This window comes from Miniopterus natalensis, chromosome 9, assembly GCF_054644295.1.
Source record: "Miniopterus natalensis isolate mMinNat1 chromosome 9, mMinNat1.hap1, whole genome shotgun sequence".
Lineage (NCBI taxonomy): Eukaryota > Metazoa > Chordata > Mammalia > Chiroptera > Miniopteridae > Miniopterus > Miniopterus natalensis.
The window spans coordinates 47,948,384-47,971,432 of record NC_142089.1 but is presented as its reverse complement, the minus strand read 5'-3'; the positions used below and the strand labels follow the sequence as shown (position 1 = coordinate 47,971,432).

Here is a 23,049-nt window from a genome sequence, read left to right as displayed (position 1 = left end):
CTGCTTCTCTGTGTAGTGTAGACTGGTTTTTCTCTTTTTACTAATGTTTTGCACACTTTTCATTTTCCCTGATCAGTTCAGTTTGCAAAGGGCAGTGACTTCCCACTATGCTTATCCTGGTCCCAAATCTACATGACCTTTCTTCTCCAGAGTGTCTTCACACTCTGTAAAGACAACCTGGTTATTGGCTGTTCAGTGGATGGACTTGCCCTGGGTCAGGTTTCCATCCCTTTCAAAGTTATAAGTGGTTAAGGGTGGAGTTATTAGGGGGAGGGAGGGTAAGTAAAGTCTGTCTTTGCCTACATATTCTTTCCACAAGGATGTTTTCCAGAAAAGATGTGTTTGGGCTGTCAAAATATGCCTGTTACAGACCATTTCATGTTTTGGGTCAAATTGCATTCTTAACCAGTTAGTTGTCTGTAAAATGGGTAATGGCAACCCTTATACATTGCTAGTGGAAATGTAAAATAAAATGGTGCACCCATTGTGGAAACCCATTTGTCCGTTCCTTGATGTTAAACATAAAATTAACATATGATCCAGTAATTCTACTCAGAATTAAAAACAGGTACTCAAATAAAAACTTGTACACACAAGTTAATAGCAGCCCTCTTTGCAGTAGTTAAAAGGGTGGGAACAGTTGAAATCTCCATAAACTGATTGATTAATGGATGGATAAAACAAGGCATTAACATTACAGTGGAATACTATTCAGTCATAAAAAGGAATGAAGTACTTCTACAGGTTACAACATAGATGAATCATGAAAACATAATGCTAAATGAAAGACACCAGGCACAACATGTCAAATATGTGATTTTATGTATATGAAATATCCAGAGTAAGCAAATTTATAGAGACAGAAAGCAGATTGAAGGTTTCTAGGGGCTGCTTATACTGCATTGTGAGTGTACTAAATGCCGCTTAATTTTATTTTAAAATGGATAAATTGTGAATTTTAATACAATAAGAAGAATGCCAAAAAAGTGTGGGTGAGGTATATGCATACCAGAGATGCCTGAGATAATCCATTGGGAGATAGGAAGAAATGCCATTACGTGTGTTATTCTTCATTCTTAAGAATTTCTGGGGTTCTTTGTATATGTTTATGATGTATGTAACAAGTATAGTAAAACAATTTCTAAGTAAGTATACATATATAAGAAACACATGCCACAATTGTTAGGTTTTTTTTTTTTAACAGTAGAGGTGCTTGGTGTAAAAAATATGGAAATCTGTGTTTTAACAAGGAAAAGCCAATTACTGAGCAATCATTACTTTTTTGCTTTAGTATTTAGGGGGAGTTTCTAAAGATATTAGCAAATATCTTGAAGTAGGCAGGTTACAGAATCCTAATAATATATTTGGAGACTGGCATTCACATAGCAGTCTTGAAACTACCTTGGGTTAGTGATGTTATCATTGGACATTTTAAATATGACTTATTCCTAAGAACACCAAAGAGTTCTTGGGAATTAGAGATTTGTTAATATTCATATTGGGAAGCTGTGAAGCCAGTAGTACTAATGATAAGAAATATGAATACTGGGTATTTAAAGAAAAATCAGATATTAGTGCCTCACTTTGCTGGACCATCATTGCTCAAGGTGTGTTTTGAACATTTTGCAAAACATCCTCAGTAGCAATTCTTTTTAAAGGATATTTAATTTTTACTAAGATTCTTCGTCAGCCCTGCCTGGTGTGGCTCACTTGGTTGGAGCATTGTCCTGTGCATCGAAGAGTTGGGGGTTTGATTCCCAGGGCACATACCCAGGTTGCAGGTTCTATCCCTGGTCAGGGTGTATACAAAAGGCAACCGATCAATGTATCTCTCTCACATCGATTTCTCTCTCTCTGTCTCTCTACAATCTGGCAAAAAAAAAAAAAAATTCTTAAATTTGATATAGAAATATAACGTAGAGAAATATATATTCTTTGTGTCAAAAATAAAATTATAAATGAATAAACTGATGTTCTTTCATCTCTCACTAACCTGAACTAAATGGGACTCATAATCTTGGCTCTGGAAAAATTCAGAACAACTCTAGCCATTTTGCATCTATCATTTAACACAGTACGGAATGGAACAATTGTTAATTTAACTATCTTCTTGAATTTCTTGTGAATTTCTTGAAACTAGGGACTAAATTTGTTGTATGTAATGTAGTTTCTCCACATTGATATAATTGTTGCCATCCATGGTAAAGATTCAGAATATTTTATGGATTTTCCCCCCCCTTCTGTCTCATTTTTCTAATCATCATAGTAAGAAATTCTGTGAAATCGTACTGTTTATAGACCACCGTCATTGATTATATTTTGTAATTCTGCATCTGTGTAATTTTGACTGACCCCTGACTACCCCAACCAAGTTCATTTACTGTGGTGGTGGTATTGCCATTTTTTTGTTAAGTACACATAAGGCTTCCTTGAATTATTTGGCCTGATCATCAGTTGTAAAAGCAGAGAGAAAAAGAAGAGGGAGCAACTGGGGATGCACCTGTGGAGTCTGTGATGGCTCTGGATGCCTCTACCTTTGCTGCCATGCTGTGTAGTCTTCATTCCTGTGACCCTGCTCATTAATGCTGCTCTGAAGAATTAATGCTCTTTTTATGTTTGATTGGCGAATATTAGAAGTGGATTATAACTTTGGCCATGGTTAGAATCTGAAGTTATGTTTTGATTTGAAAATGATAAACATAAATATTGTGTTTGGAATTTTAAGCCAGTTTGGAACTTTAAGCCAGACACATGCTACGCGCTTCTCCTCCTCTTTCCTGTCATAATACTTCCTGTACCCACTTCTGATTTTTACAGCCAGTTATCCTTGTTCCCTTTACTTCTTTGCTACTTTAGGAAGAAGATACAGTAGTTAATAAGTCATTTAATTTAATGGATGACCAGGGTAGATCTAGGGTTCAATGGTGGAAGTCAACACCTAGGAGTGGAAGTGACAGCTATTATGCTAATTGTCCATGTAATTTAACCTGGCTTTTATTTTTCTCGTAGAAATTAGACGTACAGCAAAATTCTTTGTTTACTGTTATGATTTACTAAAGTGACTTATTCTAATACTGTACAGTTGGTATGATAATAGTTTCAGAGGCCGTTTTTAACCTTTTCAATTTATAGGTGTAAAAACGTAGATCAAAAAAGATGAGTATATTCAAGATTTCAAAGTTAGTGGCAGAGTTGCCACTTTTTCTGTGTGTCCTGACTCATGTCAGGTATTTTCTACTCTTGATTCCTTATAAAAATTTTAAATTATTATTACTGTTTTTGCATATCAGTCTTGAAGCTGTGCTAGTAAAATTTTACTACCCTAGTGAAGAAGCTATAAAACTCTTGTTTTTTTTTAAATGGATTTATTTTTTTAGTACAGTTTTGGGCTTACATAAAAATTAAGAAGTCCAGAGAATTTCCATATACCCTGTACCCATTTTTCTCTATTAACACCTTACAGTAATATATTTGTTAGAATTAATAAACATATAGTTATTAACTATATATATGTCCTAATTACCTAATATATGTAATATAATTAAGTCCACACTTACTTCACAGTTCCTTTGCTTTAACTCAATATCCTTTTTCTGTTCTGGAATCCCATCTAAGATACCACATTACATTTAGTTTTTACATCTCCTTAGGCTTCTTTTGGCTTTGGCAGTTTCTCAGACTTTCCTTGTTGATGGCCTGTGCAGTTTTGAGGGGCACTGCTCAGGTATTATATATAGATTTCTCTCTATTGGAATTTGATGCTTTCCTCATGATTAGAATGGAGTTGTAAGTTTTTGGGAGGAAGACCACAGAGGTACAGTGTCATTTTTATTGCATGATAACAAGGGTATATCTATTAATATGACTTATTGCTGTTGATATTGACCTTGATTGCCTGGCTGAGGTAGTAGTATCAGGTTTCTCCACTGTGAAGTGACTTTTTCCTTCCTTCTGTCCATAGTGTATTCTTGGGAAAGAAGTCACTGTGCACAGCCCACACTCAGGAACAGGGAATTATGTTCTCCCTCCTTGAGGGTGGAGTACCTACATAAATTATTTGGAGTTCTGTGTGGGAGATTTCTTTTTCTTTTTGTTCTTTCTTCAAATTCAGTTATCTATAGCGGTATGGACTCAAATACTTATTTTTATACCTTGGGTTATAATTTAGTATTGCTTTAGTTTTTGTTCAAATTGTTCTAGCTTTAGCCATTGGGAACCTTTCACTTGGCTCCTGTGTCAAGGTGGTGCATTTTTGTTGCGTTTGTTTGTTTTTTGAGCAATTTCTTTCAGGCTCATCTTGTATATTTCCTGCCCCTGTTCTAGAATCAACTGTCTCCCTAAGAAACTCTCACAAGAACAGTGAGAGAAACTAGTGTTTGGGTACTTTGCTCATTGCTGGGGATGGTATTGTTGCTTTTATTTAGCTGTCTCAGCTGACACAGCAAGAAAATACATCTGTGTATACTAACTTGTGTGTATATATACATATCTATAAATATTTCCATAAGTAATAATCTGAATCTTTACTAAGCTAAACATGAATTCATATTTTGACTCTACTGCTAACCCATTATATTACCGCATGGATCACTTAAGCATCCTTTCTTTGCTTATCTTGAAATTCCCACTCCAGCACTGGCAAACCTGGACATCCACCACCCATTTATTTAGTTGTTTAATTCCATTATATATGGATAGCAGTATTAGAATTGTTAACTCTTAGCCTTCTGGAAAATTACTATGTCAACTAGAAATAGTGCTTTATGTGTAGTTCCTGTTGCCTTTAGTCTTAGAGATGCTACTCATTTCCAAAGTTACCTAGGTCAGAACCTTTTCCTTCTACCCCTCTCAGTGAGGTGGTTTCATACATTTATAATACAGTTAAATCCTGTGTCACATTCCTTCCTAGGATGGGGGGAATGAAAAGCCTTCTAAATGATTTTTTAAAAATTTGCATACATTGAAGTTCATTCTTTATGCTTTAAAGTTTTATGGGTTTGACAAATGCATAATGTCATGCATCCAACATTATAGTATCATAGAATAATTTTGCTTGTATAAAAAAAATCCCCTTTGCATCATATATTCTACCCTCCTCCCTTTCCCCAAGTTCTGGGAACTACTGATCTTTTTACTATCTCTGTAATTTTACATTTACAAAATATCCTACAATTGGAATCATAACATATCTAGCCTTTTCAGACTGAATAAATACATTTTTTGAATGCTCTTTCCCAGTATTAGAAACTGTCTTGGAATGACCTTGATGGAAGTTTAGTCCAAACTTCTACCTAATATAACACCTCTGCACTATTCTTTGATGGTTGTTATTCAGTATGTATTTGAACTTACCTAGTGACAAAGAACTCACTACATTATGAAATCTTTCCTTGTATTGGGTCTGAGATTCCTTCCTAGAACTTATACTCAATGATGTGAATTTGACTTTGGGACAACTTGGAATGTATGCTGTTCCCTTTTCTATATGGCAGGCTCTCATGTCTTGAAGACAGTTCTAATATGCCCTCTTCTGCTAGCTACGTTCCTTTAACTTTTCTGTTTTTCAGAACTCTAGCTGGTTAACTTCTGGGTCCACTTCAGTGTTAAAGATGGCATCAGAATGTAATCTTAAACATCAGCTACCTAGCTTTCTATGGCATTTCCATTGCCATTTCAATCTCTTAAGTTTATCTTAACCAGTTGCAGCCATATTAGCCTTCAGATGCAAATGTTTCCTTATGTCACCATTCAGAACTTGCAGTAGCTCCCTATTGCATTAGAGTGGCACTTCTTTAGGCAGGATGTTTTAGAATAATCTGGAATTTATTTATTTTTTAATATAGATGTATAAGCTGTACTTCCTGGGGATACTGGAAGAGGAAAGTGATTTTACATTACATTTTTAAAAACTATTTTGATGTCAATGAGTATTCTACAAAAGAGAATGGTTTCATAAATTAACTGATTTAAGAGTTGGTGCTGATGTTATATATTTTTTATAAAAATTATTAACTTTACGTAGTGAGTCTAAAAAAAAGTGATTTTAGAGATGCTTATTTTATAGAAGAGGAAACTGAAGGGCTAATAGGCTAATCGATTTGATCTTGACTGCAGCTTGTCAGAATGGGACTAGAACCTCTATCTCTTGGTCTCATCAGATTTACAGGCCTTTTTAGTATCATTTAAAGACTTGCCTTCACATAGTATTTTCTCCATACTGTCACAACTTTTTCAACTTACATTGCACTTAAGCTGCCTCTGCTTTTCCATGCACTGTTTATTCTATTCTACCTGGTGTATCTAACCTCCTTTCACTGGTTGAAATACCACATATTTTTCAGGATTTAACTTGTTTTTTACTTTTATGTGAAATATGGTTTGGGTTTCCCTGGAATGATCACTTTGTCATAACATGCTATGTACTCATCATGATTAGATAAATTTTACATGTGTTTTTCTCTTACAGAATCTTAATCATTATCATTCTTGTAAATTTTAAGAATTGACTAGGAATTTTATAAGCTTTCTTCTCAGTATTTATGCAGCTACCAATATACACATGCATACCCTCTTACCTAAATTTCAATGATATTGAGGGTAGGGCTGCATATTGATTATACTTGTATTCTTTAGAATGGCTGAGAAAGTGGTATGTACAGGGAGTATGCTTGGTAAATGTTTGAATGTGTTCATACAAGTTCAAGCTAATGTTATGTATTTTTGAGCAGCCACTTTACATTTTAACCTCATAATTAAACTTCGGATCAGCAGGGAGGCTTACAATTCTTTGTGCCTGTTAAGGCAAATTCATGCCATCCTGTACTTGTCTGGTTGTTTTGTAGTTCAATCCAGATTTTTTGTTTATGGTGTTAAATTTCATCTTGTCTAGTATTCTAGCTTGCTTGTTATTTTTAATCCTGATTTTTTTCATCTACAGTATTTGCTATCCTCAGTTTCATGTCATCCATGAATTTGGTAAGTATGCCTTTCCCTCTTATGTGTCCATCTAAGTCTTAAGTTTTAAAAAAGATCGAGGCTGTATGTACCTTTAGCATACCTAAGGAACTCACAAGAACACACATACCATTAAAACAGTTCTGTATACAGTTTAACCACTGAAAAGTCATCCGTACAAGTAACTATTCAGCTCATATTTTCTTTTGTGGTTTTGGTTTGTTTTTATCTTTATGTCTCTTGAACCTTAATATGCTATGGGACAGTATTAAAATGGCTTTCCTCTCAAGGATTGCACAATGTAATAAATGAGACAAGATTTGCATTTTAAAAACTAGAGGGATAGGTGTACCTAAAAATTTCATTCAAGAAGTACACTGTTCAGTGAACTAGGGAACGACCAGTCCCTTTATAAAACCACAGCCATTCTATTCCAGGTAATTTCTTTTTGGAAGTAACCTCTGTGAGAAAAGCCATTAATGTGTCATGAGTAGACATGTGAAGTAGGAGAAACTTAATCCCTTAGATCTTTTTAAATACCTTCCCCTCTGAGAGTAATTACTTGGCATACTTCTCACTATGGGCAGAGCTCATAAACTCAGTTCTTAGATATAATTCTATATGAAGAAAACAGTGATTTAATGCTGTATTTATGTATACAATATAAAGTGAGTCCATTTTTAACTTGGGAAGAATGTATAATGAGTGACTAAAGTTGAACAAGTGCCTTACAGTTCTGAAATGTTTCACTTTGAAAAAAGCTTTTGGCATTCACTTATCTAGTCCATTCTCATTTTATGGCTGAGGAAGCTAAGACCCAAGGTTTAATGACTTGAATAAGGTCCCATTGTTAGTTGCTGATAGAGCTGGGATTTGAGCCAGGACTCCTGTGTGAATCTGAAATAATGTTCTAAAAGACGAGAAGTGATCTCTCTGTAACATTTACTTCCTCAAAAATTTTCCCTTAAAAAAAAAAAAAAGCGCTGTTTCATGCATGTGACATTAATGAAATATTTACATACAGGTATAGAGTAACTATGAAATCAAACAGCTTATAGGTTATGAAATACAATCCAGGTTATGAAATACAACGTTGACAGTACTCCAGTAGTGCTGGTAGATAGTTCCTCAGTTACACCCTCTTTGTCTTCTCACAGATAACCATGTCTCACTTGTTCAGCATTATTCTTGCTATTTTAAAAGGTTAAACCACCTATGTGTGTGTCCCTAAGTAAAGTTCAGTTCAGTTTTTGAGCAATACTGCTTGTTCTCTTTGTGGCACATTGTTTTCCTTACTCATTCATGTTGCTATAAATAGATGGATTTGTTCATTTTCCTTGCTGCCCAGTACTCCCTCGTGTGCCTGTGCCGCAGTTTATCCATTCTGCTTAGATGGACGTTTAGGTGGTTTCTGGGTTTTTGCTATGAATAAGGCTGTGAAAATACATGTTGCTGTGTATATTCAAGAGTTTCTTGTGGTTGCGTACCTACTATGGGATGTCTACATAGGTGTACCTTTCGGTCTTACTAGTTAATTGCCAACTGAGGTGTTCTAGCCTTCTCGGAGAGGGCCCTTTACTGCCCATTCCCTTATTCCCAGGGTGTGGCGCTTCAGGATCCCAGGCCAGAGCGTAGGCGGGCTTCCCAGGGCCTCTACCCTTGCTCAGTCAGTCCTAGGCTCCAGCTTTGACCTTCTGCCATGTCAAGCTATCAGAAGCATTGCTCTGCCTCTCAGCCACCTCTTCTAGATCAGTAAATTCCTTCAGGGCAAAAGTGCCCCCAAAAGTGTTTTAACTTTCTGGTTTCCACCTTCTCTTGGATCCTGACTTGGTAATAACTTATGATTCTCTTAGCTCTTTGATGCTTTTAAGAGCTTTTAAATATTTTTTTTCAGCCTGTCTTCAACGAAGGATTTGTTGTGAATTTGCCTCCTCTACTTTTTAGGAAGTTGAAATTTGTTCCTGTCGAGCTTTTCATTTTAATTATTTTTAAAATTTGAATTTGTTTCCTTTTCAAAGCTACATATGCAGTTTTTGTAATTTCCTGCATACTCAGTTTTTGTAGCTTCCTATTCCTTGTAGCTATTTTTAAGCATGTCTTTTATTCTTATTTATTCTTTATGTCTTGTTTTCTTGTGTGCATGGTAATTTTAAAATGTGAGCTGTTCATTTTCTTTGGAAAATTATTTATTGGTTATCTTTGAGGCCTACAATGGAGGACCAGAGAAAATTGCATTCGCCTCTGTAAGTGTCTTGGCAGGGGATGGAGGTGTTTGAACCAGTGCAGAAGCACTGCTTTAAACTACAGTCATGGCTTTAGTTCTTTCAGGCCACCCAGGGAGTAAGATTTGGGGCAGCAGATACATATGATGACTGTCTTATGGTAACAGCTTTTTATGGTTGAAATTTTTATCTTTTCCCTCAGTTCCAAAGCAGCTTTCCTGTGGGATGAAAATGAGAGGTAGGGTTGCAGCTTGATGGAATAGGGTCTCCTACTAGACTACCTACCTTGGTGGCTTTGTCTTCTGTACCATGGCCAAGTGAAATACACACAGTTGAGCTTAAGCCTGCGTGGTTCAGTACCTCCCCTCAAACCCAAAGCAGTTTTGTGCTCCATTTGACTATCCCAATTTATGCCTTCATTTAGATTTTTTCCTGTTAATAAAAAATCTCAGTGTATTACTGGTTCTTTCATACTTTTAAAATGGTCAAGTACATGTTTTTTTTTCTTGTTTTTAATTCAGTGTTTTTAGTTATTTTTAATACAGAGCTGAGCTTTATACCTGGAAAGACATATTATCAGAAGCTGAAATACTGGTGGTTCTCTTAACACAGAATATCATAAAAGGCTTTTTGATCACCCTCTAATGACTTCTTCATTTTCATAGAGACTGAGAGATCATGTGTGAATTATTGAATTTATAGATCTTATAGCTTCAGTGTTTGAAACCCTTCATGAAGAAAGAGGAAGTATCTATTATACAGTTCCTTTTTTGCCAAACATAATTTTTAAAAAATGTGTGTGCTACTCACATAAAAATAATTTCTGTTCAATCATGTACATACCTAAAGAACTCAGTATTTTGTAGAAAAGAGAAATATCACACTTGATTAAAATGATAGCATAGTTAGATTGAAGCATTTTCCCCATAAATTATTTTACACTGGTAAATTGCTAGGATGGAATTTGTTATAACAAACAAATCACTCGCCTGATTGTTATTTTTGAGAACCATTTCACTACATTGTTTTGTCCTGTTGAAAATGAAATCTAATGTATGTCTTGCTTTTCTTTCTCTTATTTCCTTCTGCTCACCAATGTGTACATGTGTGCATTTGTGCACATACGCACATAGGTGAAAACATACTGTTTAACTCATCTGGTTGTAAGTTTTTCTATATCTACTTCCCTTTTCTTACAGTGGAGTTAAACTAATGCATTTATTCTCATGTTACCTTATGTCCTCTAGTTTTTTTCAGTGTGTTTAATCAAGGTCAGTATTCATAGGATAATCAAGCTGCTCATTTCCAATAGCAAAACAGAATGAGTAGCTTCTTCATTATTCTGTTTTTATTTAGGAAAATTATAAAACTTGGAAAAGGTAAGAAGTACTGTGATGAGCATCTGTATGCCCTTCAGCTATATTCAGCAGTTGTTAACAGCTTAACATTTTGTAACATGTGTTCTCTTCTTTTTCCCTCATCCTCATCACCCCATATACTTTGAACCTTCTTTTTGTTGTCATTTAAAAGTATATTGTAGACTCATCACCCTTATACTTCAGTATATGTATCTCCTAAAAGCAAGGACATTCTCCTGCATAACCTTATTACACGTGAACAGTTTGGCATTGATACAATAAAATGATATAATTCACAATCTGAGTTTTTTCATCTCTCCCCCAAAATGTTTCCCCTCCCCTGGGAGAGGGGGAACTAGTTCAGGATTATGCATTACATTTGGTTGCCATGTCTCAGTATCCTTTAATCTGCAGGGCCTAGCAGATTTTTCTTAAAGGACCAGAGAGGAATACCTTAGGCTTTGGGGATCAATTCCATTTTGCAAATACTTTACGCTCTCATTGTAGCTTTATAAGACAGTATGTAAAGAAATGAGTATGGCTGTATTCTAGTAAAATTTTATTTGTAAAAATAGGCAAGCCATAGGTTGTAGATTCCTGATCTAGAATAACCTTTTTTTCCCCCCGTTAATGACCCTGTTTAATGACTGAAGAATCAGGCCAGTTTTTTTGCAAAATGTCCCTCAGCCTGGATTTAAAAAAATGTTTCCTTCATTTTTTTTTTAAAGGGTACAAATGCCATGTAACCATAGGAATTGTTTTTATAATAGAAATGGAAAACTGATTCCTTGAAAAAGCTTCTGGTTCAATTGAAAATAAAATCTTTCCCTCTCTCCCAGTGTGTGTAATAATACTGCCTAGAAATTGGACAATAAAATTAAACTTTGAGATTGCTAATTCCTTGGTATTCTCTTCCAGATACCAGGATTTTTACGTATAAACTTTTTCATGTAAATATTTTTAATATTCACAGAAGTGAATAAAAAATTCAGGAGGACTTGGATAATGAAAGGTAGTGAAAACAGACATAGACTTGATTATTTATATTTTAGCAAAATATAATTGTATAATATAAAAGCTAAAGTCTGTTGAAGGTTTTCATTTTTTGGTTAAATATTCTCAGAGTCTTTAACCATTCCACAAATCACATCTGCACAATAAAAGGCTAGTCTGATTTTTTGACGTTACTTAATTTGTGCCTTGGTTTCCTTATCTGTAAAATAAGGATGATGGTACCTTATAAATCTGTGAGGATTGAGTTATTACGCTTAAAATACAACGTCTGGAATACAGGGTGGGGCAAAAGTAGGTATACGGTTATGAGTACGAGAAACAGAACTTAATCTTGTATTATTATTTATTATAATTTTCTATATGAACAATTATAAACCTACTTTTGCCGTATCCTGTATGGTACACATTCAGTAAATGTGTTAAACACTGTTGTTTTTTCTTACTATATTGTTTCTCATCTGTCCTTATGTGTTCTTGAGCCTGTTTCTATTAAAGCAGAGCTGAATATAGTAGCAGGTATGATCTGATCAGCCCAGGAAGAGTATGGTGGCCACATTAATATAGACTGAAGTTGGAGTTTTCTTTTTAATTCATGGTGGATAATTTCAAATATACAAAAAGTAGACAGACTAGTATGATGGACTTTCCGTAATCACCCTCGAACTCCCAACAACATGACCAGTCCTGTCCCATTCATTCCCCCCCCCATTCATTTTTATCTAATTCCTTTTCTCCCTCTTTGGTGTAACTGTAACTCCCCTATTATACCTAAGCTCTGTGCCTCATTTACCTTGGTAATTACTAAAGCTTTTAGGATAGTGTCTTCTCTTAGTAAATAATTTCTGAATCAGTGAATAGGTGAATCTTGTCTTGACTGATGCCTGGATTAGCTTCCAGTAGTTTGCTTAGGAGTTAAAGTAGGTGAGCGGGTGGGATTCAAGATAGATTTTAATGTGTCACACTGTTATTTTTAGGTGTCACCCCAGTTTTTAATGATTCCTTCCATTTCTGTGTAGGGATGTGTATGGTAATCTTACTGGTAAAGTCTCTTGAGTACTCCAGGAAATAATTCAAATTAGCTGGGTCAGGAGACTTGACTTCACTGTTTTATTAGTATTCTCACTTATTCTGGACTTTTCAGTCTTTACCAGTGTTTATCTTAGGCCTTTCAACCTGATAATCATTTTATCTTGATTAAAGAGACGCAAAATAGGAATTGAAAAGTTACACTTTCTTTGTCATCTTTGTTGGAGTTATTTCTTTAAAGTCAGAATTATTGTGGAATAAGTTACGTATAGTAAAAATTGTTAAAATTTATTGGCTTCAGATAGAGGCCTTTCTTTCCAGTGGCAATAACTCACTGTAGCCCTTTTTTCAAGACTCCTCTTATTTTTTCCATAACTATTCTTATTCCTTATTGATGATCATTATGCTTTCAGCAGTTGCTGAAATTTAATACACTCCAATCAATTTTATATTGACAATACAGAAGTATGCAACTTTTATTTAAAATGGGCCAGTCATATATATATGTGATATAATATATAGAGACACTATAACAAGTCTGGTTATTCAACTAGCAGGGTAGCAGTTAGGTGAAATGTGACAATTAAGGATATGATAGTATAGGCTCTAATAGTGAAGTCGGCTCAGTGTTATCACCCTAAGATGGAGCCTGAGTGATCCTGCTTGGTAGAAACAAAACAACCAGCACAGGCAGGATTCGTATACTTCATACACCTCAAAGCAAACAGAAACTTAGTGAAAGTGAGTTTAGACTTAACCTCTGGAACTTACCCAGGAGTGACTTAGTACAGCCCTTGCTTTTTAACTCAGTTCTAATTTTTGAAGTTCTAAATGAAGTATCTCTAGCTTGAGAGGAGTCTCACTATTCAGTGCTAGCAGTTTTTAATCTTAATTATTAAACATTTCACCAAGGATTAGTTAACAGGGGACCTGAGAACAAGATTAAGATATATTTTAGTCAGGGAGCTGATAAAATGTTCTAATGTCATGTTGCAATTAGGCTATGTTTGTGAACCTCAAAATTGCATTTTCTTACCTCTGAAATTTCTGCTAGTTGGTTGACATCTGAACTTAAAAGATTCAGTATATTTTTGACTACACAATATCTGTCCATTCATTTGTTCATTCAAAAAGTATGTATTGCTGGGAAATGTGCTGCACACTGGGTAAACAAAACAGTAGACTTTTTAAGATGTGTTTGCCATGGTGGAGTTTACAGTCTGGTGGGAAACAGAATGACATTTATTTGAGGCCATAAAGAAAAATTGCTTCATTAATACTTTAAGGACTTAACCACTTATTTTGACATGAACTTGGAGTGACTTGTTGATTTTTTTTGCAAAATGTGTTTGAGCCTTCAGAGTTTTGGGTCAACGTGTTTACATTTGTGTATCTGTATGTGAAATTAGACCTTAGAGAGGCAAGACAATTTGAACTAGAAGGAGAGAAGGGGGAAGGGAGAAAATTAATTAGTATACATGTACCATAATGCAATTTCAGGATAATGACATGTAGTAAGTAGATCTGTGTGGGAAAAATTATTTGTTAGCTGTGCTAAATGGACTTTTGTAGGCAGGGAAGCCAAAGGAAATCTTCATGGCCTATCTTTAAAAATATTCAATACTTAAGAATCTACAGGAAAGTAAACTTCCTCTAGAATGGTATAATAAAGCAATTGAGAAGCTGGCACATAAGATCATGTTGAATTATGTGACAGTTTCCAGTAATCCTGGGCAAGAAAATGCACTTCACATTCCATATTCCAATAGAGTACAACAGAGGGCCTGAATTTGGTGATTCCTCCTAGTGCTAAAATCTTAATGGTTTTAATTTTTTATTTATTTAGCAGTTTCTTGATGACTGGATGTTGGAAAGTCAAGATACTTTCTTATTTTCTATACTTGTTCAGCTTCAAGAATTAAAAAATGGGGGAGGCCCTGGCCCAGTAGCTCAGTTGGTTAGAGCATTGTCCCCATACACTGAAGTTGCTGGTTCTGTCCTTGGTCAGGGTACATACAAGAATCAGCCAATGAATGCATAAATAAGTGGAGCAACAAGTCGATGTTCCTCTCTCTGTGTCTCTCCATCCTTCCTCTCTCTAAAAATCAATCAATAAAAAACAACAACACTTTAATGGGGGAATAAGGCTTTGCTTTTTCTAACTGATATTTTCTGACTAGGTACTTCGTAACTCAGGAAGACCTCATTTATTCCCAGTAATATGTTTTACTAAACTCTTTCAGGTAACTTTAAAAAGACTGTGTGACTTAATAGTAGATTATCGCTTGAACTCAGTTTTTCCTTATTATTGTTACTAGAGAGTTTTAGTGAGGTGTTTTTTTTTGTCTCTATAGTTATCAGAGACTATTACAGACGATTGCTGTACTCGAGGCTCAGCGTTCTCAAGCAGTCCAGGACCTTGAAAGTTTAAGCAGACACCAGAGAGAAGCACTAAAAAATCCTATTGGATTTGTGGAGAAACTCCAGAAGAAGGTATATATTGAGCACTCTATAAGATTTACTGAGATATATTTGATAATAACTAGGTTTTTTTATATGGTACATACTTTTAAAAATGTTTAATTCCCCCCCCCTTCTTTAATTAACCATACTACTGAAAGGGGGATACCGTCTTCCTTTACCCCCACCAAACGCATAAAATATATCCCAATGAAAATAGCCAGGAACTTTATTTGGATGTTCATATAGGAACTTGATGTCCTACCCCCTGGTCAATTTTATGATCCTTTCCTGTTACCTTCCCCACCTCAGAGTGCTTTCCCTCTCTGCTTTCCTGACTTCAGGATTAGTGAAGCTAAAAAAACAAACTTCAGGATTTATTAACTTTAGTTTTGAGTCACTTTTGTAACTGTCACCATAGTGAGATAGAATACAATGGTGATAAAAACACAAACTTTATATTAAATGTCTTTAAGCCCTAATCAGTTTGGCTCAGTGGTTAGAGCATCGGCCCTCAGACTGAGGACCTGGGTTCGATTCCCCCCAAGGGAATGTGCCTTAGTTGCAGACTCGATCCCCAGCCCCGGTTGGGGGGTGTGCAGGAGGCAACCAATTGATATGTCTCTCTCACATCAGTGTTTCTCTCCCCTCCTTCCACTCACGTTTTATAATAACTTTTTTAGTATATAAATATGGAGATAATCTAGATGTGCATTTATGCCATAGTATGTGTTTTGAATTAGGGACCTACTAATTGTTCAATAAGTTTTTAAGATATTAATCAGCATTATGTGAAAAGACTGAAACTGAAAAACTATGAAAAAGAATCCTCTTCTTCACCTTAGAAAAACAAAAACCTAGCCTGTATAGTATTACAACTTTAGTTTAGTTACTACTTGCCTGTTTCTAATGAATCACAAAAGTGATCTACCAGGTATAAAGGGAACAGCCCTGGGGACTTTTTTTCATTTAGATGTATTAATTTATTATTTGGATTTTTCTAGCTAAAATATTTACTTGGCAAACATTTCTTTCTCTCAGTGCTTTAAGTACACTGAATATCTTGATGGATGTAGAATCTATATATTGACTTGTTAAAACTTTAGAAGTTTCTAGAACTCCTCCCTGGTATAGTGGGCTCACTTAGGTGTTTATTGATTCAGCATTGTTATTAAACAATTTGCTGTTACAAGAAGATATAGTACTTACAATGATTCCTTAAAATGGATTTAACTAAAACAGATGGTGTTAGAAAGTAAATATTAATAAAACATTTATTAACCTTAATTTTATTTTATTCATGTTTATGGGTGGGCAGAACATAGAGTTAGACACATTTACTAGAATTCTGTGCATTTGGGGATTTGCTGGTTCTCCATTTTCAGGTTTAGTTTAGAACCGAATTTCTTTTCATTTTATCTCAGAAACGTGATATAGACCATCTTAAGAATTTTTTACAAAAAATGTACAGGTGTATATTAAATCCATGTACTTTAGTAATCATGAAAGACTTATGTTCCTTAGAAAGACATTTTTCTACTGGATTACTTTAGATGTTTGACTCTTGTTTTTCCATGTTTACTCATGTGTACTTAATTTGCCTGTTTTCTTTAGGTTTACCGTATTAAGTTGTTGACATGTGATCTGTTTGTTTTAGTGGACATCTAGAAACTCCTCATTAAAACTGAGGAAACTTGTAGTATATATTAGTGTATAGAATACAGGGAACATTTATGGCTTGCGGTAAGAGTATATATTATGAAAATAATTCATTGTTTTATGGATAAGTCATGAACATGGGGTACATTTAAAATAAACTCTGTGTTGCAAACACATTTCATATGCTGCTCTTTGACATAACCTTTCTTTGCTACTTATGTCTAAAGTCTGTTAGTGATAGTATACAATATGTCTATATAGTTCAGCTTCAGAGCTCTAAAAGTAGTGCTTAAGTCGATTCTTCCTTTCCTTGCTATCATCTTTATCATTTAATGTTTAGACTACATTATCTTAACTTCATTGGCTGTTGAATTTCAACAGTGACTAGAATGCCCAGTTGGTGATTATTTGGATTTGGAGTCGTCTGACGTTGTGCTATAGTTGATAATTTCTTGAATTAAATTTAGACTATTTTATTTTTTCCAGGCTGATATAGGGCTTCCATATCCACAGAGAGTTGTTCAGTTGCCCGAGATTGTATGGGACCAATATACCAATAGCCTTGGGAACTTTGAAAGAGAATTTAAAAATCGTAAAAGACATACTAGGAGAGTTAAGCTAGTTTTTGATAAAGGTAAGAAATGATATGATAAGAATTTGAGTAGAGAAATATCTGGTAAAGTCTTGCTTTAATAATCCTATACATGACCTTTTATTTAGTAGGTTTACCTGCTAGACCAAAAAGTCCTTCAGATCCTAAGAGGGATGGAGAGTCCCTTTCATACTCTATGTTGCCTTTGAGTGATGGTCCAGAAGGTTCAAACAGTCGTCCTCAAGTAAGCAGTATAAAGTATTGGAGTAGTAAATTTGAATTGTAGACAAAACATTTTAACATTTTGCTGATTTGTATTCTTAAAATCCAAGCAGTCTTTCACTGAAGATAGCAGGGACATGAACTTTGAAGTTAAGAGAAACCTGGATTACATTCCCAACTCTAACACTCCCTAGCTGTGGAACTTCAGATGTCATTTATATTAAGGTCTCCAAGCTGCAGTTTCCTCTTATTTATATAAAATACGATTGATATTACCTGTGTTGTAGAGTTGTTGTGAGGATTAAATGAGTATATGTGTAATATACCTAGTGCCATGGTTTTATTTCATAAAACCAAATGAAGTAAAGGATTGGGAAAACATTTTGCAAACAATAAAGAATTATGTACACATTTTAAAAATAAATTTGCTAAAATATTTTGAAATTAATAAAAAAAAGTCCCACAGTTTGTTATTTGGTTATATGAGAGGGTAGTCTTGTTACTATCTCTTTGACAAAAGCCCTGTTTTATATGCAGATGATAAGAGGACGTCTGTGTGATGATACCAAACCTGAAACCTTTAACCAGTTGTGGACTGTTGAAGAACAGGTAATAGATATTTCTAAATTGTGTAGATTTAAAAAAAGAGTCAAGATTAGAGTATTATGAATAAAGTGTATATTCTTGTATATAATCCCTCTTCACCATGAATTTAAAATATTTAACTTTATTTCTGTATACTTTTTGCACACTTGAATTTTGGATTTTGAGAATACATGAAATCCTGTTTGGGGGTGATTTTTAAAGAAGGAACCTGAGTTTTGGGAGGGAGATTGGAAAAGGTAGTGAAATGGATGGAATGAAGTTTTTATAGTGCAAGTTTGGGAGAGAAAAACTTGGGGCCAAATCAAGCTATGCCTCAGTGACTTCTTGTTTTTGTTGTGGAGGGGAGCTGACAAAGTCAGGTTGGATATTCTGTTGCATTTGGCTTGCTGCTAGGACTGTCTGTGGGTAAGGTTTGAGATACATTTCTGTCTCATAGGAGGAATAACCCTACAGCTGTAATGAGTTTAAGAATTTTTACATCAATCACCCAGATTATTCTGCATATTTAGGACTATGGGAGAATTTAGGAATAGGCCAGAATATTAAAGTCAAATATTTGAATGGAGGACCACACAAAGGAGGGAAAGTCTTTTTTTTTGTCTAAATCCAAATAAATTTACATGTTTTTGTCAAATTTAGTATGAGAGTGAGCCTAAACATAGTCTAGCAAGATCACCCAGATGTGTAAAATATTAATTGATTAATTTTTTGAGCTGTCTTTTTACTGAAATGAATATAAAATCTTTATAATGTCTTCTGTAGGTTTATTCTCTAATCCTATTTTCTCTGTGAAGTTCTTAAGTTGCGTATGGGAAAATTTTTCTGCATGAGGATTTCTAACCCCCAAAGTTAGGGAGGGAATATTATAATTTAAAATGTAATGTGAATGCATTTATTTAGAAACTCAGTATTAAACTTTCTTAAATGTGGTCTTGGATTTGACTTAGAAAAAGCTTGAACAGCTACTCCTGAAATACCCGCCTGAAGAAGTAGAATCTCGGCGCTGGCAGAAGATAGCAGATGAACTGGGCAATAGGACAGCAAAACAGGTAATTGAGGAGATGGCCCCATATTGTTGGTATGTTTTTGATATTTTTTTTTATTTACTAAGGATAATGCAGATGACACTGGATCTGCAGCATCATTTTTGTCTACAGAGTGCTTGCTACAGTATATAGGGTTTTAAAATTAGCATCGTGTATTTTTGTGTTAATATTTAGAAACACTTGAGATAATCCTACTTTGGATCACTACTAAATACTAAAAAATAAAAATGTAATGGACTTAGTGTCTGTTGAATGCTTACTGATGCACCAGTTATGTGCTTTTTGGTTAGACTGTGGTAATAGATTTGTGGCATGGCCTCAGTATTCCCTGCTCTCTCTCTAAAAAACTAGCAGTTTTCTCCTTCACATTCCCATCGATGTTAATAGATGTGTTTTTATGTTATAAGCATGAGTATTCACAGGTTGAAAATATTTATTTTGCTTTGGAATAAAACATTTTTTGATTGTAAGTGTCTTTGGTGGCAGTTTCAGATTATTTCTAGATTTATGTTAAATTTTAAATTGTTAGCATTCATTTAGATACACATATACATTTTTAATTTTTGAAAACTATTCAGGAATTACACACTTGTATGCTGATGGGAATGATCAGTAGAAAAGGAATAGTGATGACGTTAGGAAGAATAAATAACTGTAGAACATTTAACAGTGAATCTTAATTTGACAGTCCTTCAGGACCTCCTGTACCTGCTTTCGAGACTTAAATTTTAATAGAAAACATATACACTTAGATGAATAAATTTCAAACTGGTACAAAAACCCAAAAACATTCAGGTATTGCATGTCTTGGCATTATATTAAAAGGCTTGTCATGTTTCTTTAGGTTGCCAGCCGAGTGCAGAAGTATTTCATAAAACTAACTAAAGCTGGCATTCCAGTCCCAGGCAGAACACCAAACTTATATATATACTCCAAAAAGGTAAGAAGGCCCGGCCGGGCGTGGCTCAGCAGTTGAGCGTCAACCTAGGATCCAGGCGACTGGGGCTCGATTCCTGGTCAGGGCACATGCCCGGGTTGCAGGCTGCAGCCGATCAGTGACTCTCTCATCATTGATGTTTCTATCTCTCTCTCTCTCTCCCTCTCCTTTCCTCTCTCTGAAATCAATAAAGATATATTTAAAAACAACAACCAAAAAACCCCAAAAAAGGTAAGAAGAAAATAGATAAAAAATAAACTATAGATCTTAGATTAAACTCATCAGAATCAGAATTGCTATGTAAAAGTTTATATGTTTATTAGAACAGAGTTGTTTTATTTTTAAAGTTCGACTTACTCTAAGTGTTTTGTTCTATTGGACATAAACACAGGGCAGGATTCCATTATAGCTACTTAGTTTAATTGAGTGAGCTTTAATGATAATTGCTCATTATTTTCTTAGGAGTAGATTAGTTTATGTGAATGAGTGTTGCTCGAAAGATTTTAGATTGAATGTATATCAGAAAAACCTTTGTGATGTTACAGGTTTTAGTATGTTTGACTTTTTAATAAACACAGTCAGTTTCCATTCTTTAGATATGCTACTTAAATCCAAGAATAGAAATGTTTAAGATATTTCATTTAATCCTCACTGTTATTCTAGGTGTTTAAGTAATATTATCACCTTCACTTTACTGATAATAACACTAGTAGCTAGCTGTTATTCTCATGATTGAATGCTCTGGGCCAGGGCCACGTAATGTTGTACAACCTATTTATTTTTTATTTAAAAACAAATTTTTTTTTTTTTAAGTGGCTAGTTCAAATTGAGATGTGCTTTAAGTGTAACATACTCACCAAAGCCTTAGTACCAAAAACAATGAAAAATATTTGCTTATAATTGTTCTATTAATTACATGTTGAAATATATTTTGAACATATTGGGTTAAATAAAATACAACCTTTTTATAGACAAGAAAGCTAGGGCTTAAGATATGTTGAGTAAATTGTCTACTCACATAGCTATTAAGTCCGGGAACCATTGATCCTCTGATTCTGATCTCAAGCCATTTCCATTATTCTCTGCTTGTCCATAGTGAAAAAGCTTTCCTACATAGAACACTGCATCAGGTTGTAGCCATTTTGTGTGTGTGTGGTGTTGTGTTTTTTTTTTTGCTTTAATTGCAAAATATAAAGCACATAATAGCCTAATTTCATTTCTTTAGTAAATCATCCTGATACTTCCCCTCCTCCACCACTGCCTTCCTTCACATAAAGAGAAGCTAAGTGTATTATCTAATGCTGTCATCCTTTATTATTGAAGCTCTAAGTTTTGTTTTTATTTTTGCCAAGCTTTGGAATCTTGTTTTAATTTGTCAGTTTTAAATATCCTGGATTTTGTTTCTCCCTAAATATTAGCATTATCTGTATTAGATATGTAGAACTCATTCCTATAACTTTGGAGTGTTGGAACCTTGATAACCAACGTTCAGCTTAAAAGCTCTAATTTTTATGATTAACTTCTAAGTGTTGTGTCCCTTTTTTTTTTCACAGCTAAGACTACAGATGGTGATAACAAAAAGAGTACTAAGGAAATCTAAATGTGTTCCCTCCTTTGAGTGCAAAGAATTTTAAGTGAACAGACATTTTTACTGTAGAGATCTAGTCCAGCCATAGACACAGTGATTCTTTGCTGTGGTTAGACTTTGGATTTTGAAAAATGAAATAATGGTTCTTCATGTAGCTGAGGTTATTCTTTGTGGCTGGTGAAGAGAGGCATTCTGCACAGTGGTTTAGAGTGAGGGCTCTGGCATCACACCGGCCTATTTGTAATATTGGTTCTTCACCATCTAGCTGCAACACCTTGTGCAGCAGCTTAACCTCCCTGTGCCTCCATTTCTTCATCTTAAATAAGAGGCAGTAATAACTGCTTTATAGAAATGATGTCAGGATTCAATGAGATTGACATAGAGTAAGCAGTCAGTCAGTGTTAGGTATTATTTTCAGACATTCACCACGTCGTGGAAAATTTTCCTTTTACTTGATAGTTTTATATCTGGCTTAGGGTACTTCCTCTTCCCTGAATTTCTGTAAGAGGACTGTATGAGTTCAGTTAAGCATTTGAATGCCAAGAGTGTGATAAGAGCTGCGGATACAAATATAAACTAGATAATGAGCATGTGGTCCTGTTGTTTGGGTACTCCCGCTCCATGTCTGTTTTTTGTTTTTAAAGGCTAATTATGCTTTAAAAATCCAGATAACGTAGAAAAAGCAGTCATGTAAGAGTGTGATGAAAAATAGAGATGCAGTCCTTCTAATAGACTTGTAGGAAGTAACATTAATATTTTTATCTTCTTGATTCTTTTATTGATTTTTCACTGTTCCAATTAAAAATTTGTTTTCTCATTTAGTCTTCAACAAGTAGACGACAGCACCCCCTTAATAAGCATCTCTTTAAACCTTCCACTTTTATGACTTCCCACGAACCACCAGTGTATATGGATGAAGATGATGACCGATCTTGTTTTCATAGTCACATGAGCACTGCTATCGAGGAGGCATCAGTAAGTTACCTGTTTACACTATATGTGTATATTGTGTCTGTGCCTTGTACAGGTAGGATACAGAGTGAGAGCACCAGGATTTTCTCATTATTCCTACTCTTCGGAGAATGCCTGTTTCTTTTTTTTTAAATTAACAAATCTAATTTATGGGTCTTTTATTACAATGTGTTTAATTTTTTAATATATATAAATAAAACAGAAGAGCATAATAAACCCATATGTACCCACATACAACTTCAACGATTTCAATTTATGGCAATCTTGTTTTCATCTGTACTTCCTTACCATCCCAATTTTGCCACAAATTATTTTGGAGAAAGCCCTAGACATTACATAGTATCATTGTTTATGAAGATAATTCTTTATATAGTCAAATATACAGTCCACATT

The 23,049-nt window shown here is 34.7% G+C and overlaps 1 protein-coding gene across 8 annotated transcripts in view; it reads left to right on the top strand.

Annotated features, from left to right (window-relative positions):
* The window catches only part of ZZZ3 (zinc finger ZZ-type containing 3), a 72,491-nt gene that overhangs the window by 39,795 nt on the left and 9,647 nt on the right, over positions 1–23,049 (top strand). For 6 of the 8 annotated variants that reach the window (XM_087820530.1, XM_087820531.1, XM_016216771.2 and 3 more), the window contains 7 exons: positions 14,929–15,067; positions 17,180–17,327; positions 17,414–17,529; positions 18,045–18,116; positions 19,061–19,162; positions 20,004–20,099; positions 22,507–22,659. In XM_087820530.1, coding sequence (XP_087676656.1) covers positions 14,929–15,067; positions 17,180–17,327; positions 17,414–17,529; positions 18,045–18,116; positions 19,061–19,162; positions 20,004–20,099; positions 22,507–22,659 — 826 coding nt within the window. The remainder of the gene's footprint in view (positions 1–14,928; positions 15,068–17,179; positions 17,328–17,413; positions 17,530–18,044; positions 18,117–19,060; positions 19,163–20,003; positions 20,100–22,506; positions 22,660–23,049) is intronic. The other 2 variants (XM_016216775.2, XM_087820533.1) reach the window with 2 other exon arrangements.